At 45.2% G+C, this 19077-nt stretch overlaps 1 protein-coding gene across 6 annotated transcripts in view; it reads right to left on the bottom strand.

Moving 5' to 3' along the window:
- Positions 1–1399: 1399 nt before the first annotated feature.
- gse1b (Gse1 coiled-coil protein b) overlaps positions 1400–19077 on the bottom strand; it is a 193534-nt gene continuing 175856 nt past the window's right edge. For all 6 annotated transcript variants that reach the window (XM_015952909.3, XM_070554962.1, XM_015952910.3 and 3 more), the window contains 14 exons: positions 18185–18393; positions 12179–12345; positions 11863–12045; positions 8251–8418; positions 7765–8129; positions 6496–6826; positions 4418–5061; positions 4213–4325; positions 3854–4121; positions 3399–3512; positions 2876–3247; positions 2406–2738; positions 1898–2001; positions 1400–1769 (listed from right to left, as the gene is read on the bottom strand). In XM_015952909.3, coding sequence (XP_015808395.3) covers positions 1629–1769; positions 1898–2001; positions 2406–2738; positions 2876–3247; positions 3399–3512; positions 3854–4121; positions 4213–4325; positions 4418–5061; positions 6496–6826; positions 7765–8129; positions 8251–8418; positions 11863–12045; positions 12179–12345; positions 18185–18393 — 3512 coding nt within the window. In that variant the 3' untranslated portion in view covers positions 1400–1628. The remainder of the gene's footprint in view (positions 1770–1897; positions 2002–2405; positions 2739–2875; positions 3248–3398; positions 3513–3853; positions 4122–4212; positions 4326–4417; positions 5062–6495; positions 6827–7764; positions 8130–8250; positions 8419–11862; positions 12046–12178; positions 12346–18184; positions 18394–19077) is intronic.

Genomic DNA, 19077 nt, shown 5'->3' with positions numbered 1-19077 from the left:
CATTTTAAAATGTATACACCGTTTTTTTGTAGTTGGGCTTATTGAAAGGCTTCACCCCTCAACATAAACATCCCAGTGATGTTAAATCTGTAACATAGGGGGTCTGAGATCAAACATCTTTAGACCAGAAACATAAAAATAATACTACTTCTCCAATTATAGGACACAGATTGTGAACACGTGTAAGGTCAAGCAAACCGTTACAACTCGGACTATGTGAACAAGTAAAATTCAACTCCTGGTTCTAAGTGTGATTTTTAGGAAACATGTTGCAGCTTAGGGGCGTAAGATGTTGTTTTTTAGGTGTGGGGGATATTTGGCTGCCAAATTACAACTCAAGTCAAGGTCAGCGATAAAAAAAATGCTGTTTTTGGCACAACGTCCTTTAATGGAAGGTGCATCTCAGGCAAGCATGTTGTGACTTCAAGGCTATGTAGAATGTAAAGGTCAAATGGTAAAGCAATCTGAACTGGACGTGGGTCTGGTTTTATGCACAAGGACATTACAAGCTAACGTGTCATGCTAGCAGCGGTGAAGCGTTGCAGGGGTCTCTAACATAAAGACGTGTTGCTGTGAAAGAAAACGGGAGGGGTGTGAGCGGAAAGACACCGGGTCTCGCGGCCCTCTGAGTGAGCTTCGCTGAGCTCAGAGGGATGGATGAGGTGGCTGTGGCCAGGTCTCGGCGCAGAACGACAGCAGGAGCACTTCCTGCTTTCACTCAATCTGTTCCAACATCTCAAAATGAGTTTTTTTCTGGCCAGCAGCAGTACAAACACTAAAAGCAAGGCTTTTTTTTTCTCTTTTCGCAATCCCCTCAAAAGCAAAAACATATAAAAATGGCAGGCTTTTTTTTCTTAAAAGAACAATGATTAAAGTAATAAAAACATACAAAATTCATTTGTCTTCATATTATTTACAATACAAGGCTGAAGCACCTTTTAAAATTCTTATTTTCAAAAATTTCTATTGAAATAAAACATTTCCTTAATTCTTTTCCAAAAAAAAAAAAGTACATTTCTTAAGTTCTTCCCTAGTGTGAATAGTTCTTTGTTGTAACGCGGTACCAACAGGTAGTTCTTCAGCTTTGATTCTTAAGTGCATTTCCAGTTCAAAAAGCTCACGTGGCCTCTGGAAAAAAAAAAATCTGTCCCAACTGACTGGAAGCCTTTGCGTTGAGCTCTCAAGTCTTGTGACAAACCCCCTCCTGGGGAAGCTGCTCCTTCATTGGCAGGATTGTCTGTGGCGCCGAGGGGTGCGGGGATGGACCGACCGACAGAGCAGCAGGAGCTGGATAGTGGAAGCAGCAGGTGCGTCTGCGTGGATGTTCAGGTTCCGCCTCGCCGCTCGCAGGTTGGCTACATTGGCACGCGTCAGTGGTTTTCGGTTCAGTCCCTGGCAAGCCACAATCCAAATCCTAACTGTCCTTCACCGAATGCCTCTCCCTCCCCTGAGCATTCACCTGTCTACTCATTCACTCCATTTATTCATTTTCTCACTAATCTTAGCTAGCCTGCCACGTTCTCCTGTATGGTGCCACGAGGACCAGGCTGTGAAAAATAAACTCTGGGTTCAAGTCTGGAAGGGAGGTGTTTGGGAGTTCAGGGGGTCATCAAAACGCCGTGGCGGGGTCACCTTGGAGGGTAGCCTTTGTAATGACCGCCCCTTGGCCAGTGTGTCTGTGGCAGTGTCAAACACTTCCTGAAGTGCTCCAGTTCTGCTTGTAGCTTCTCTCTTTCCACTGCTAGCTTCTGTCTTTGGGACATCAGCTCCTGTGGGACAAAGAAAAGGTTAAATATTAGAAATTTTATTTTACAAGAAATTTAATCTGATTTAGCAAAGTCGAAGCCCGTTACAGTGTTGGGGCCTCTTGGCGTAAGGCGGCGTGTGTTTTCCTTACCCCCATGCTATGAGACAGCTGCTCAGCAGTCAGACTGAGGTTGTAGTTCTGAGTTTCTAGTCTTCGACACTGACTCTGCAACACTTGTCTCTCCAAACTTTGCTCTGCGTTAAAACAGTAAAAAGTGTGTTTGAGTAACAGATTTGGGGCAAACATGCTCATATGTCAGTGTTTGGTTGTTTGAATGAAGTAGGGTAGAAATACTGCCCCCTAGCAATGAAGGCACGCCACAACAACTCTTGCACTAGCAAGAGCTTTGCCTTTTCTTTTTCGGGGATGTTATTTTTGATTATTAACTGGCTTAGCTCTAAAGTTTTCTTGCACTATTTATCTTTCTATTTTATGAAAATCCACAAAAGAATTTAATTAAACCCCAAAATCAAAATCAAAACTACAAATTGTTTCTTTTAAAGAATCAAAATACATATAGTCATTAAATACTATAAAATAAGATGCTTGTAAAGATGTTATTCCAAACATAAATGCCAGAGGAAGTTTTTTTTAATACCTTCAATATAATCTTGATAGGCTTCAAATATCGATTCAATTCCCTGCCACTTGGAAACAGGAGGCTCCTCTTCCTCCTCCTCTTCTTCCTCCTCAGAGTTGTCTGGACCGGAGACGTCCTCCCTGATCACTGCAGCCTCCTTGTGCAGATGCAGTGAAAAGTGCTGCCCGTTGGGCTGAGGGTGGGAGTGTGATGGCGGGTGAGGAAATGAAGGCGCGTTCGTGTGAGGCTGTGAATGCGGCGGCCGGCTGGGTGCGCTCTGAAGCTCGGGGATGTTGTAGTGGACGGAGGACTCCTGGAGGTGGGAGGACTCTGACACACCTACCGCTGTCCCTACGTGTCAAAGATGGAGATTTGTGGTCAATATTTTAAGAAACAATAAGTTTTAACAATACGTTTCATGGCGTTACTGGAATTATAAAAGTTTAGTAACGGGGAGGAGGAGTTCCCTACGCGGCCATCCTGCTTACCTTTATGTTTCTGCAGAGCCTTCTGAGTGGACTGAAGCACAGACTCGTGAAACTGCTGGGCAAATTCCTCCGGGGTGAAACTGTCCCAGGGTTTTGAGCGTCCATTGATGCTGTGCAGCCCCTCTTTAGCCTGCAGGGGGAGCGGGGGCCGCAAGCTGTTGAGCAAGCTGGAGCTCCGCTTTGAGGGGGGACCCTCGCTGGGCCCCCGGGCCTTAGCTGGGTAGACAGCTGGAGAGGGGGGTGCCTTTGGCCTTAACGTGTCTCCGAGGGATTTTGAATGGCCGTTGGGGGATGCTGGGCAATGAGAGGGGGGGCTCTGTAGTCTGACGTTATAGTGGTCCTCAGATTCAGAGTGCTGGCTGAACGCTGAATCTGCATTTATCACAGCGTATGTTACTAATGATGAAGTCGCACTACTACAACTGTACTGCAGCTGTTGGAAATGCACTTACAGCTTCTGCTCAGACTAATGATAACAATCAATAAAACACTAAAATAATGTTTATTCTCTGGCTTTTCTTACCATGTGCATGTGCTGGAGGGCTCTTACACAGTGGATGAGGTGCATGCCTGATGGTATCCAAGGTTACACTCTTCTCTTTAATGGCTTGAAGCAGTTCCACCACCCTTTCATTGTCTATAAGAGGAAATAAAACCACAGTTTAACATAAAATCTTCCTCATTTACAGCTACAAACCAAAGTATGAATACGGTGGACTGAGAATAGCAAATGAGGAACGCAATGCATCAAATGTTTGATACAAACAGCCTCCCTCCCTCCTAACTAGGGCAACGCAAAGCACTGTGAGCGCTCGGCTTAATATGTGTCGCATTTAATGTCTGAAAGTATGTGGTTGACATCATTTTCTGACCCCTTTATGATTTCCTTTGTGGCTTGAGTCAGCATCTTTATGAGAGCGTGTTGCATGGAAACCAGATGACGCTCAGATGTTTACCACGCTGTTAGAGCAGACTGACCTTTCCTCTGCTGCATAGTGACATGAGACAGTCTAAACATGGTGAGGAATCGCTTCTTATCCTCCAGCTCTGGCGCTCGGTCCATTTCCTCAGGAGTGAAGCGTGTGCTGAGCGGAGGAGGAGGAGGGGGAGCGCGTTTTGATTGTGAGGCGGGAGGGGAAGGGCTGCGCTCCTTCAGCAGTCTCCTCCTTTTTCTTCTCTTCTGCTGCACCAGATCGTCACGCCGGCCCACCGTGGTCAGGCCTACCACTTTGAAAAGGTCTAATTTCTACAGAGATGGAAAAAAAATTAGATTCATGTCTTATAATGATTTTTACTTCCGATTATTAAAAAAAAAAACATTTTGGGTTGTATTTTACCTCAGTAGAGTCATCCAGCTTCAGTGGGGGCTGCTCTGATACTCTCCTGAGATGGGCTCTCACCTCCTCTTCATCACTCTCATCATACGAGTCATCCAGCTCATAGTAGTAACCTGCAGGAAAATCCAAAAAAATTAATAATTTTTTTTTATTTTTCCCAAGCTTGCCAGGCTATCTGATGTGATGATGAGCCTGTGGTGAGTACCATTCTCCCTGGCCTCCCTTCTCCTCTTCTCCTCCAGGTCCAGCTTGCTGACGGGCCTCCGGTGCTGCTGCAGAAACTCGTCGTAGATCAGCATCGTGTCTGGAACCATCCCCAGTGGGGTAACCTGCGCCACCCCCAACCCAGAAACCATCCCAGGACCGTGTCCATGTCTCCCATGCCCCGGGTGTCCCTGGAGGTTCTTCAGCCCAGCATTGATTTTGGTGCTTCCTTCCATTTCATACTGGCTTGTCAGAGGCAGTGACGCCCTCTGCTGGTTCAAGAGAGTCTGTGTGGATTTCTCTAGATCTGCCAAAAAAGTGCTGGGCTCAGGCAGCCCTGGAGGACCTCTCAGAGGGGGATATTTCTCCATCGCTCCCACGTCTCTTCTTCGAGTTATATCCTCATATTTGGAGGGTCCTGGGGGTAACCGACTGAGCTCATAGTGGCCCATCCCTGAGGGCTCGTGGCTCCGTCTGGATTCAGAAGATGTTTCTATAAGAGAGACAGGGTTCCACAGTGTGGTGGGAGGTGGAGGGTGGTGTTCACGAGGTGGCTGTGGAGGTTTGGGGGAGATGAGGGGGGGCGGGGCACCTAAGTGGGGGTGATGTTCTCTGCTTCCTGGTTCGTGGTGGTTTTGTACAGATCTGTGGAAACAAACAGGAAATACATATCCCTTAGTTGCAAATGACAAGGTTTCTAATTTCTAAAAACAAGATTATTTTTCTAAATACAAATGTGAAAGAGATACAGAAAACCCTACTTCCTTTTACCCATTTCAGTGTGTGTGTTTGTGTGTGTGTGTGGTTCAGTAATGTTATCAATCGCAGACAGAGTAGCCCACAGCAGAGAGAGGATGTGGCCAAGGCACACACACTTTCCTCCCAGTGCAGAAGCTGGTTTTTGATCTGCTAGGCCTTTGTAGTGAGGTACGTGTGCACCCACAGACATGCACACAGAGGAGAAAGGTTTAGTAAAGAGGAGGCCAGTGGAAACATCCACCTGACAGGATGCCAGAGGAGGGAAAAGGGAGACAGACGGTAAAAAATATCTTGTTTTTATGCATGGTGTAAACAAACACAAGATGGAAAGAGAAATGAAAACAGTGCTGGAATAAAAATGTAAGAGCAAGATGGAAATAAGGGCAGATGGTTGATGGACACTTTCTGAAGTATATTTCCAGATCAAACCTGGCAGTGGTACACACTGCATGACCAGTCAAATTATCCATGCCTCCTGTTTGTGGTGTGTGTGTGTGTGTAAAGTGTGTCTTATCTGCAATCTGCAGCCTGTGAGCTGTGATTATGTGATTATACTGTAGGGTTACTGATAGCAGGGGTGTGAATGTGTGTGTGTGTGTGTGTGTGTGTGTGTGTGTGTGTGTGTGTGCGTGTGTGTGTGTGTGTGTGTGCACGTGCAAGCTGTCCTGCAATCATCAACCACAACCTCACATCTGAATCCCGCACAGTGACAAACTCGGGCACCACAACAGTGGACGGTAGGTAGGAGGCTTATGCTGTGCATGGTTGAGAGGATTAGCTGAGAATTAGCCTTTGTGTATCTGAGTACTCTCACTCACTGCCCGTTTGAAATCCTTACCAATTCCCACTCGTGGAGCAGCAACCATCAGAATCCTGCTTTTACAACCTCAATCAACACCTAAACTTTGTTGCTCTTTTTTGTTTTTCTGGACGGTAGTTTAGACAGAAATGGAGAAGATGTGGTGCTTCTGATGGAGTTGTATCTCTTTTTATTCTAGTCTTGTCTGGAAACAAACTTCTAAAGCCTGTCAGCCTCTGAGGCTTCAAAGCAGAGCAACAACTGTCCCTCTAAGGTCTGCAGAGGCAGCCAAATCGCGCGCATGTATGTGTGTGTATGTGTGTATGTGTGTGCACTGAAAGCATTTGTGCATTTTGCTGTCACAAACCCAGGCCCACACATCTACATCAGATAAAAGCCAAAAAAGGTTCAGCAACTGCTGAATCGAATCACATTAAATCTTGCTGCAGCATGCAGTTGAAGCCGTGGTGTAATTCCTTGGCTGGGCACCATCACATCTAGCTTCAGGAGAGTCATCTCACCTGTGTGAGTCTGTCCTGTGATCTGGTGCGTCAGCGGGCCGGCCCATATCCAGATGCTGCTCCAGAACCTGCTGGCGGAATTCAGACACCTGGTACTGACGATCCTCTTTCTCTTGACGCAGCTTGCGTTGCCGCGCCAACCACCTCTCCTCCTCATTGGCCTTCTGTGCAATAATCGAGGCTGGGAGCCCCATGGCTACAGCGCCGGGCCCCAGGTAGAGGCCGTGGCCTGGGATTAGACCAGGAACAGGATGATGGGGCGAGACCATTGAGGAGTGGATTCCAGGTGGAACTGGTTTGGGAGCTGGAAGGGCAGGCTCTTTGGTTTTATCTGTAGATAATAAAACAAGTATTTAGATACATGGATTTGTTCTGACATGTTTTTGTGTTTATTGGTTTAAATTCTATTTTGACTAACCTCTCTGGGTCTGTGGCCACCGTTACTATAGTAACAAATTTGCTAATACGATAAAAAAAGGAAACCATCTAGTTCAACTTTGTTTGTTTTTAAAGTTAACTAATTCATTTACAAAAAACAGCAATTAAATACTACAACCTAGACCGACTTTAGTCTATTTTCAGCTATATTTAAGTGTGTTCCTATGTAGGAGTTACATTATTATTATTTGAATTAAATGTTGAAGACATGCATCACTGAATTTTAGGAGATTGGAGTAGTTTCAAAAATGGCAGAAATGCACATCACACTTGTTTGTTTTCACACTGGCCGTTAGCTTAACAGTCCTGAAGGATGTAAACACTATTTCTCTGAACAGAGGCTGCTCAGGAGGCCATCTACGATGAAAGAAAGTTGGAAATTTACACTTTTTAAACAAAAACACACTTTAAAATGGCTGTAAAGTCTATACGAATAAAAAAAATGTAAGAAAAATAAAATAACAGTCACCACTTCAAACAAAAGGCTCATTAAAATTAGCAAACTGGATGATCCCTGCAAACTCAAGGTGAAATGCTCGTGTTCACAATCATTAACCATTGGTGGCTGCAGAAGATTTGAAATAATTGTAAACCAGTCAAATCATTTTAAATCTAAATACTATCAGAAGAGATCCAGTTGGTCTGGTTTTGGGTCGGCTTCAGAGACACTTCACCTCAGCGCTCCACAAGTCAAGGATATTCAGTTATTGTTGTTGCAGATTAACCGTATCAAGTCAAGTCCTCCTATTTTAACAGTTAATGATGTCAAGTGTGTTTGTAAGCATAATGGCTGTGGCTTATGGAGGCTGCATGGGATGCATGGACACATACCAGCCCGATTGGGCGTTAGTCTCTCAGGCTTGGTTCGTTCCTCTTGTCCCCTCATCGAGTGGAGCTCAGCAAGATAGTGGTTCTCCATGGCCTTGGCTGCCTGCAGCTCCTTCTCTCTCAGTGCCCTCTCCTTCTGCCTCTCCAGTTCCTTCTCCCTCTCCTTCTCCTTCTCTCTTTCTCTCTCACGCTCCCGTTCTCTCTCTCGCTCCCTTTCCCTCTCCAGCTCCTTCTCTCGTTCCCGTTCGCGCTCTCGTTCTCTCTCCCGCTCTTTTTCCCTCTCCGCCTCGCGCTCCCTCTCTTTTTCCCGCTCACGCTCCCGTTCGCGCTCCCTCTCGCGCTGTCGCAGCTCATCATCCAGCTGGAGCCTGGAAGTGGACGAAGGGACGAAAGGAGATGTCAGCGAAATGTGGGAGAAACGACAGCAACACATGATTGCGGCAGAGTGCTGAGATCTGCTCAATGTTATTTACCAAGCGGGACTTTTACCTCTCAGACTGCAGCGCTGACAGCGAAGGGTGTGCAAAGTCTCCAGGGTAGCGGAGCCCTGGAAGGTGCATGTGAACAGCAGAAGGATGGATGGGGGGTAACGCTCCCCCTGTTGGCAGTGGATAGAAAGGTGACCTTAAAGCAGAGAGGCAGAACGGGTCATCCATTCTGGAATAGAAGAAAAAAGAAGTCAATCTCCTGTGTGACAGTGTGATGTTTACTTTCATTAACGTGTGTGGCTCCATCTCCCCAAAAAGAAACTTCACGGGGGGTGAGGAGGCTGTCTTTCAAGAAGGAAGCAGTTATCTGTCAGCCAAGTTCAATCGGCACACAGCAGCCAGGGAAAGACAGTGCTGCAGGTTGATACCCAGCTCTGTGTGTGTGTGTGTGTGTGTGTGTGTGTGTGTGTGTGTGTGTGTGTGTGTGTGTGTGTGTGTGTGTGTGTGTGTGTGTGTGTGTGTGTGTGTGTGTGTGTGTGTGTGTGTGTGTGTGTGTGTGTGTGTGTGTGTGTGTGTGTGTGTGTGTGTGTGTGTGTGTGTGTGTGTGTGTGTGTGTGTGTGTGTGTGTGTGTGTGTGTGTGTGTGTGTGTGTGTGTGTGTGTGTGTGTGTGTGTGTGTGTGTGTGTGTGTGTGTGTGTGTGTGTGTGTGTGTGTGTGTGTGTGTGTGTGTGTGTGTGTGTGTGTGTGTGTGTGTGTGTGTGTGTGTGTGTGTGTGTGTGTGTGTGTGTGTGTGTGTGTGTGTGTGTGTGTGTGTGTGTGTGTGTGTGTGTGTGTGTGTGTGTGTGTGTGTGTGTGTGTGTGTGTGTGTGTGTGTGTGTGTGTGTGTGTGTGTGTGTGTGTGTGTGTGTGTGTGTGTGTGTGTGTGTGTGTGTGTGTGTGTGTGTGTGTGTGTGTGTGTGTGTGTGTGTGTGTGTGTGTGTGTGTGTGTGTGTGTGTGTGTGTGTGTGTGTGTGTGTGTGTGTGTGTGTGTGTGTGTGTGTGTGTGTGTGTGTGTGTGTGTGTGTGTGTGTGTGTGTGTGTGTGTGTGTGTGTGTGTGTGTGTGTGTGTGTGTGTGTGTGTGTGTCATCCACAGCCCAGACCCTCATTAAATCCATTACAGTGCAGTGTGTGTGATGGGTGCTGCAGTCCTATGATCTTGCTTAGATGACACACTAGGAGCATGTAGCCTGTGTAATAGCCTGGAGCAAGCAGGGACCTTCTCTACACTCTCAGTAATTAGCATTTCTTATATATGTATAAAAAACGCTGCAGTTACTAGAACAAAATGAATCTCATTTTATTAAGAAAAAAACTCAGCAGAAATGTTGTTGTGGGATTTCAAGAAACACTTTAAGGGTTATTTCTCTCAAACGTTAATTAATATGCGCCAAAAATATAACAAATACAAAATAACCCCAACTCTTGTTGTCTCTTTCTATTTCCATCTTTAGTTGTGACCTCATCAATGTAAAGGTATACAAACAGAAATTAAGCTGAGTAAGAGCATCGCTGCAACACCTTTATAACAGGGTATCTGCAGGTTTAAGGGAGCCAAATTTAAGACTCCTTAAGACCTTTTTTAAGGCCACTTTGACCAAATTTAAGCTATTTTTTAAATTAAATTTAAGCTATAATTTCCAGCTATTGCCTGGAACCGGTGCTAACCACGTCGGAAACGTGGGATTAGCCACCCAGTTACCATTAAACTTGCACTTCCCCATCGCGCAAGCTCCCACTAGCTTAACCAGCTAATGTGCTCATCTAAAAATAGCCCTCTTTAACAACCAACTGAATGTGTACGGTTCCGCTTACACCAACATCATACACAAAAAATGCTGAAGACTAAATAGAAATTCTTGTTTATTGGGTATTTGGTAATTTAAGACCTTTGGAAACTGTATTTAAGGATTATTAGTCATTTTTAAGGCTTTTTAAGGCCTTAAATTTAGAAAAGCAAATTTAAGACTTTTTAAGACTTTTTAAGGACCTGCAGATACCCTGTATAAGCTATAAATAGAAAAACCACTTCCTTCAGCAATTAACAGAAATATTCAAAGCATTTTGAAAGCGACAGCCAAAGATTTTTTAAAGACAGGCTATTTACTGGCAGCTTGTCCAGCGTCGATGCATTTATCCATAATTTAGGACGCTATTCTTGAGCGATGGGAAGGTTTGGCATCTCATTCGTTAGTGCCAAAAGGCACTCAGTTGTCTTTCATCTGTTTTAAGGTCTGAATGTTTTAAAGTCTGAATTTGCTGCTTTGTAATTTGTTTGAGTCATGTTTTACTTTAACTTTGTCTACTGAATACAAATAAACAAAAACACTGTTGCTGAGTCTGAGAAGAACTGCTTTAAGACAGGAAATTATCTCTGTCTGGCCCCAAAACAAGTTCTGATCTGAATCTGGTGCCCTTGAGCCTGTGAGGCTGAAGTGATTTCTCCCCCTCAGAAGAAATGTGGAATGCTGCCGTCGCCATGGCAACTCTGTCTCCCTATCCCAGCCTGGGCAGGACTGCGACCGGTGAAGGCCATTGAATCGTTTCCAGGAGTCACTGTGCTTTCTAACCCAACTACCTCCTTCCCCTGTCCAAACGAAGGTGACGAGCGCTGCTTATCGTGGCTGCATGCACTGATGTGTGGAGAGTCCCCAACCCTACCTCCCCACCTAGTGGACACTTATGTTGTGTAATGTCTGAAGTCTGCTGCATTTCTGTCTGAGGTGTTTTTTGCATAGCAAAGCTGCCCTACCTGTGGAGGGTAACTCTGAAGTGCATTTTTTGTCCCTCCACCTGACTCAATCCTCTTATAAAAACCCTCTGATTTCTGTTAAGGTAGCGCGACTCGGGTTGCGAATGACCACAGTCACCAATTCTTGTCATGTGTCTATGCTTATGTATGTATGTATGTCTGATCTCAGAATTGTGTGTACTGAAACTCTAATTTCCCTCTGGGATTAATAAAGTATCTTTGAATTTGAATTTGAATACTAGGGCTAAACGATTTTAGGAAAAGATTGAATTGAATTTTTCTAGCAGAAATTGCGATTTCTGTTTAATTCACGATTTTCTGCAAAGGTCCAACACTAGCCTGCCACGCCATCCTGTAGATTAAGTGAAAAGATGGTCTAGATTCTAATTTAGGACAACAAATCATTCACATTAATATTTACTATTTAATCATACAATAAAAAGTTAAAGCTATTCATATTTTCTCCCATTATTATCTTTTTTTATTTTTTTAATGTGTTTGTGAAGCAACTTGTGCTTGTGATTTTTATCTAGAGAGGAGCTTTATAAAAACATGTTCTACTCCAAAAATGCATGGAGGAAATCTGTAGGTAGAAATAGCTTTAAAATGTATTAAATAACAAAAAATGCACACAGTTTTCCCTGTGCTGTGGGGTTGGGCTCGGCTCTGGACGGTACACCCCACTCCCCTCCCCAGCGCTGGCTTTTGCCGCCGCCATAACACAGGGGAAAAACCCCGGATGTAAAAAAAAAAAAGTTACACAACTGATCCTGGATCAGTCAAAAACACTAAAATTGCAGCTTTGACGGTCACGTGATCGTGCTGTTTGAAATCGCAATTTCGGTCCAAAAACGATAGATCGTTCAGCTCTACTGCATACTGACCTGTATGGCGCAAAAGAGGGGTGGGGCATGTAGCCGGGGTGGTAATAGGCTGTTGGGTCCAGGCCCAAAGGCAGAGATGGCATCCTGAGGGCATCCTCGGCTGTTGGATAGGGCCGGAAGCCCCGGAGGTACTCTTCTGGTACAGGACCAGGAGGCACTGTGTTAGGCAACTGTCTGGGCAAGCTGAGGGAGTAAATGATCAACAGAGTTTTGTTAGATTTCTGAACGTTTATTGTGTTAACTCATATTTATCCGTATAGATGAATATAAGCTGAGAATCTGATGTGCAGACGAATCAAACCCAAAAAGGACTCACTTAAGGGGCTGAAAACGCGAATCCTGCATGACCGCACCAGGGGTGAGACCAAAGGCATAGGGGTTTCCCAGGAGGTGAGCAGGAACTGAGGGGCCACCTTTCTCCTGGGAGAAGGACCCCTCAGCACCCAGACGTTCCCTGCTGGCCCCTCGAGGCCCCGAGTCAGCCTAAAGACAGAGAGAGGGAGAGTTTTAGTTATTGTTTGTTAGGACCTGCGACCGTCATGGCTGTCACTGCTCATGGAGCCGATCCTTTGAGGGGGGAGACAGGAGAAAGAATGTGCTTGTCTGTGGTGTGGCAGCCTCCTTCACCCTCTGTTCCTACCTCGGGCTATTTTACACAATTTCTCACATGCTATCAGCTGATAAAAATAGACTGCTTCGCATTTATATAAGGTAATTCATGGTAAAATGAAAGAATCAGGCAGGAAGAAGTGGAAAATAAAAACGCTACAACAGTTTTTCTCTAATTGTAAACAAGAGATGACATCCGTATGATCAATGAGGATGCAGTAATGGCAAACAGTAGTGCTTCCATTACACTTTGATCCAAGCAAAAGTGTGTGTGTGTGTCTCTGTGTGTGTGTGGTTATGCTCTACTCAAAGTAAAATCTACAGGGAAGACAACAAAGTCCAAAATGCAACATCCCTGTGCCTCCATTTCTGTTTCTTCCCTCGTCCACATCTCTCCCTCCTTCTCATTGGCAGCAAGCCTGGTCTCACTTATTCAATCCCACAACAAGCAAACACAGACACTCAGCAGGCACATACACTGTTACAGAGCTACAAAAGACATCCTGCTGCGAGAGTGGGAGTGTGCTTTCTGGAGCTTTAGTTTTCCTCGGTCCACAAATGCAAACTGCGGCACTGAAAATGTTTTACGATCCTCACAGGTTCTACGAGGACGTTGTTTATAGGAGGATGCACAGTCGAGGAAGATTTTCACGGGGAACGTGAAGCCTTTATCAGACGCCTCGCAAAAAGCAAACTCCAAGCTGGCAAGAGAACAACTAGAAAGAAGAAACAAGGGAGACGGAAAAGACTGAGATGAAGCCGTAAAGCCAGTGAGCTAAAGGAGAAGGCAGTTCTCGCCCTACTAAATTAACCTCTGGGCTCCCTGGGAATTGAAAAAGACCTTACAGCAGTACCGGCGTCTCTCTCACCAGTGCCTTTGATAAAACAAATCCCATTTACTGAGCCATTACCTCTCCGTCCTCCTCCTCAGCCACCGACCCGGGCTGACACCGATGCGCCAACATCCAATCTTAAATGCCTCTAATGCTCAGACTCTTCATTTGACCCTTTGTTTAAAGCCCTCTCTGCACTTTCCAGTAGTCTAATGTTACTGTTTGCTCCATGTGGTTTGCCACGCTTCACTTAACTCTATGACACTTTATTCCCTCAAAGCCAGCAGTCTTACCTACCCCTTCCCGGCCCTTCAATGCTTTATGAGCACAGGGAAAAGGTGGATGTTCCCCAACGGCCTCCGCGGCCAAGTGGAAAAGAGGGCTGTACGTCAGAAATCTGCCAATATTAGTGGTTTGGGAGATGCAGAATAATGTTAATGTTCATTCTTAGCTGCTTGTCTCCTCTTTTATGGCTCAGAGTGCTCAAAGCTGTTCAAAGCTTTTATTGTCATATGTACAGTAAGGAAACACATTACCCTGTACAATCATATTTTTACTTTTCTGCCCACACTGATGCCAAAAACATTAAATTTAGGTATAAAACAGATAATTAACAAAAATTAAAAAAAAAAACAATCACATTTTTGCTTCTGCCAGATTTTTTTCTAACACTTTATCAACAAGTAGAACACACAATCCACCAATCAGAGCAATAATTGCAACACTGGCAAAAACAATACATTGACGCATTTATTTGACCACTTAAAAACATGTGATAAAGTAATTATTTTCATTAGTGAAAGTCCCACTAGTCGTCACACTGGTGTGCCAAATTTGTTCTCCACATTTGACCCGTTCCCTGGGGGGAAGCTGCAGACAAAGCCACGCTCAGGAACCATTTTAGTGGTTTAACCACGCCCATCTTACCCCTTAACGCTGAGTGTCAGGCGCGGAGCCTATGGGTCCCATTTTTTGAAAGTCTTTGGTATGACCCGACCGTGGACTTGATTTGAACCCACAATCTCCCAGGCTCAGGCCGGACACCCGTACCACTAGGCCACTGAGCTAGTTTGTGGTGTGCTGAAAATTACTTGAATCTGCTTGAACGTTAAAAGTTAAAGGTGTGGTATACTAATGTACTCAATACATTTGCAGTTTTCTCTCGTGTTAATCCATGCCCTGTGAGTTATTTGGAAAAACAAAAAGGTTTGATGCTCCTGTTCTGAGATGCAGAAGTGTGCTGGTGAAGAGGTGGGCTGAAAACAGCAGGATTACTTATTATTATTATTAATGATATGCACACATCTTGCTTTCGATTGGATAACAGAACGTTCAGCCATGTTGCAAAGTCACCATCACCAAGACCCTCTCTGTTCTCTCTCCTCGCTGCAATTTTTTTTTAAAGCCGTTCATGTGAGCGGGCGCAAGCCAAGATGAGCAAGGCCATGGATGCTAACTAAGTGTGACATAGAAATGTGAGGATTTTCAAATCCTAGAGTTTCATTGTCTATTTTCTGTCAGATGCTAACGCAGGAGGTCGGTGTGGAAGACTCAGAGTGACCAATTATAATAAGAAATAATAATTAAAAAGTGCTTTATCAGTCAACCACACCTCTAAAACAATAGAATGTTATTGTGGACATTCACCTGATCTATAACCAATAATGTCCAAATGAGAAATATATGGTTTGCTACACCTCAAGCTCTGCGATGAAGGTCCCTCCAGGGTAAGACAACACAGACTTCTATGGACCTGAATCAATTTCTTATTCTGAAAAACACTAAAAAACTTGCAGACTTGATGTACAACTATGCTTAAAAATGAGTAGAGATTACACGAACAAGCTGGACAAGGATTGTGAATAAATAAAGCTGTATGCAAGAAGACAATTTGGTCGTTTGTACCCAACGGTACGGACCGAGTCCAGGGGCATCAGCTGAGGAGACCTTTACTTATTGCTTTTTTTTTTTACTAAATCCAGTGTTTGCATATTAAGTCATCTGCAGATGTGCTGCGTTTCACTGACACCTCTTTTCTTTGGCAACACAAACACGAATAGCTGTAGAAATATAAGACTAGAGACAAAGACTTGATTATCATATGCTCAAAAAATCCATAAAAGAGCTGCTTCAGTCACACCGTCTATCAATAATTATCATAATGACTGAACCTCACGGTTGTCCGTTTTATTGCCAGAACATCACTGATGCTGCAAAAAAATGACATGCATGTTTCTGTAATAAAATCTGACAGTGACTCAAACAATCAAACCCAGTTCTGTTATTTATGAAAGCCTGATCACATTTTAGCCGTTAACCAGTATTTGGCACGGCGAGGTTGACCCTGTGATCAATATCACGCGTCATACTCAGCGTGTGCGTCACCAGGCAGTCGTTCTACAACCACAATGGTGATGTGATTACTGTCAAATTCAATTCAAAGATACTTTATTAATCCCAGAGGGAAATTAGAGGTTCAACTTCAAGGCACAAATTAGCACAGAAATCAAATCAACTGTTCTTTTCCAACAAATTTCCCATAATAACACGGAGCAGCAACAATAAAGGTGTTGTTTTAAATGAGCCATTAATTGGTTCAGGTTCTCATGCAGACAATGATATATGTAAAAGAAGGAAAAACATGTTACATGCAAAATGATTTATCTAAGGTATGCATTTGTTTTTGGACCTTAGTTGGCATTTAGGTAAATCTACAAGTGCTCAGATGCCAAGGACTGGACGCTACAAGTTATAATGCTATAAAAAGTACCCTGCACAAACACAAAACCTATCCACCATTAGAGGTTCCCCTTTAGTCATTTAAGCACCTACACAATCAACCAGACGAGGCATTTTGTGTTCTCGCTTGCTGAAAACCCACCAGCAGCCCATCACGATGTACATACTGTGGCCAGCACAAACACAAGCACTCAGAGACACATCCATTAACAACCATCTTCCTCAGCAGGAGCCAGGCCCCCGTAACCCTCAATAAGGGTGGGAGACCCTGTGCATTGTAGAGTGCTCGTTTATGCCTCTCAGATGGAGGCATGAATCCAAATTGCCAATTATAAAGCAATTACAGGCAGCAGCGGGAGCAGACTCCCGCAGTCATTAAAGCAAAATGCCAACGCACCGAGCCATCCCTCCTTCGCTCAAGCTGCCTTTAACCCTACCTCTAAAAGATAGACTCATGCCTCAGCCACTGCAATCCTCCTTCTAATACGCCAAAAAGATGGCTTAGAACACATTTTTGGTCAGCACCTTACAAGAGAGCCAGGGATCAGATTACTGCTTCTGTTTGCGACCATTTCCTGTTTATTTTGATTTTTTTTTTAAATCGCAGTAGAATGGTTCTCAGAAGAACAACTCATTCCACTACTATTAAAAGCAAATATACTTGAAGTGTGTTTGTATATGTTGCTTTGGGAGTCTGCTGGCTCTTTAAACAGCTGCAGCAGAAATGCTGGAGATGCCACGATGCCAGCTTTCATGACACATCTCCCCTGCTGTTCCCCAAACCTTTGACCCCTCATCCCAACCTCTTGTCACCATCACCTCTCTTAACCTCCTCATTCTTCAGCGGGGTAGCCGGGAACTGCTTCTGGGGGGCCACTGCAAACCCACTGACCTGGCCTTTTCAGTCTGAGTGTGACCTCTTACGTACACACTTGCAGCCACAGTGAAAAAGCACACAAACAAATGCGTACAATTGAGAATTATCTACACCGTATGAAGGAAGGAGTGGAGGGAGGGCTTGCCTCTTTATGTTTTCTTCTGCTACGTAAATGCGATGATAAATAAGGATGACGTCTTTATGAGAGCTGCCTGGTCTCCTCTGCCCCCCCCCCCCCCCCCCCCCCCCGATCTGGCTGCCCTTTACACAGCAGAGAGAGGGGGGGTGCCATTTTGGAAAAGCTGTAGCTACACAGGGTGAGGTTCAGGGGGGAAGGGGGAGGGTTCCTTCCAGGAGAACGGACAACGGCCTGAATGCTACCACACATATATGTCTGATTGACCTTTTCACCCACCCACCGCCACCCCCCTTCAGCCTGTCCCCTGGGAACCGTAAAAGTGTCCCGGAGGGTTTCCGCATGCTGCCGTGCTCTGCTCATAACCATGCACTTGGCCTCAACCATTAGCCCTGAGCTGAGATAAGAAGGCTTAAAGCAAGGCCATAATCCATAATCCACTCCTTATCAAAGCAAGCAGCTCTCCCGCTTTCTCTCTCTCACTCCAGCCACACAACCGAGCGCGGATGTCAGGTCGAGCAGGCAGATGATGCATTTGACTGCTGAGGTGAGAGGGGTGAGGCAAGAAGTGAGGTTGAGGGAGGCTGGAGGATGAGAGGTCAAGACCAGAACTAGAGAGGAGCTGATCCAGGAGGTCAAATGGGAATGGGCCCAGAGGGGCACAGATGTTAGCTGCCGTCGATGCTGTCACCTCGATGTCCCCGCGGCAGCTGGCATTGTTTAGAGCGCCGAGCCACTGAACTGGTTGATACATATTCACAGCCAGCGATGTCACACACGCACACACGCACGCATGCACACACACACACACACACACACACACACACACGCACGCACGCACACACACATGTCAAGCATATACTGCCACATTACAAGTTGTGGGCCAGCTACACAATCCATTGATCCCTGAAGAGCCCATCTGGATGTGCATTTGTGCTCAAGGCAAGTTGACAAATGAGAAGAGTTGAATATCACTTCCAGAGCCAGAAGAGAGGGGGATGAAAACAGAATGAAAGAAAAGAAACTGGAAAGACATCAGAAAAAGCAACTCAGAGTAAAAAAAAAAAGACGAACAAAAGGACTGCAGACTCAAGGTCAATGTGAGAAAGAGGATAAATGATACTCTACCTGGCGTCCTTCACTCCTCCACAGGCCGTTGCTTGTCTTTGTTGGAGCAATGGTGACTACAGGTGGAGTGTTTGGCACACTGTGGCCCGATGGGGGAACCAGGACAGGCCCTGGACCCAGTGGACCTCTTTTGGGCGTACTGACTGGAGAGCTGTGGTTGGTTGCTGGGGAGGACACTGGAGATGACTCGCTGCTGATGGAGGATGCAGCTGCAGAAAAACAGGAGACAAGTCCAGTTAAGGAAATGTTGCAAAGGCGTACTTGATAAGAGGTTTTGTTACTTTAACATGGGTTGTGTAATTCCTTCACACTCTGTTAAAAAGAGGTTACGCAAATGCTCACACACTAACACACACAGAGCCAGATGGATGGCCTTGGGCCCCTTAAGAGTAATGGTGATCAGGATGAGCAACCCTGAGAGTCCCACAGCCTTGGTGTCCAGGACACAAACACACCGTAGCAACACGCCGCTCAAACGTTAACAGCATTACTGTATGTATATGTGCCGCTTACAGGACTCTCCCCTCCCATCACAGCACATACACAAGCACAGCAGGTGGTGAGGAGCTGGTCCAATGAGCTTCTGTGCTGTGCTGTAGCTGTGCCACATTAACAAAGCCCTCCAGGGATACCCTGTAGCGCAGGGTCACGGTGTGGTCACATGCTTCCCTTTCAACACATCTCGCTTTCTCTCTCCTGAGCTACAAGCCGCTAATGTGATCTACTCACATTCACATACTTTTATTCCGATTTTCATCTTCTGCACCGCAACCTTCCGTTGCTCTCAAGCCATTTCATCCGTTTTATTCTAATCTTGTCTTCACTTCCTTTATTTATTTTCACTTCTTTACTCCTTCCTGTGTTTTTGCCTGAACATCGTCTGTGTTCTTTCA

This window comes from Nothobranchius furzeri, chromosome 9 (genome assembly GCF_043380555.1).
Source record: "Nothobranchius furzeri strain GRZ-AD chromosome 9, NfurGRZ-RIMD1, whole genome shotgun sequence".
In the NCBI taxonomy this organism is placed as follows: domain Eukaryota; kingdom Metazoa; phylum Chordata; class Actinopteri; order Cyprinodontiformes; family Nothobranchiidae; genus Nothobranchius; species Nothobranchius furzeri.
This window is presented reverse-complemented; position numbering and strand designations above follow the sequence as displayed.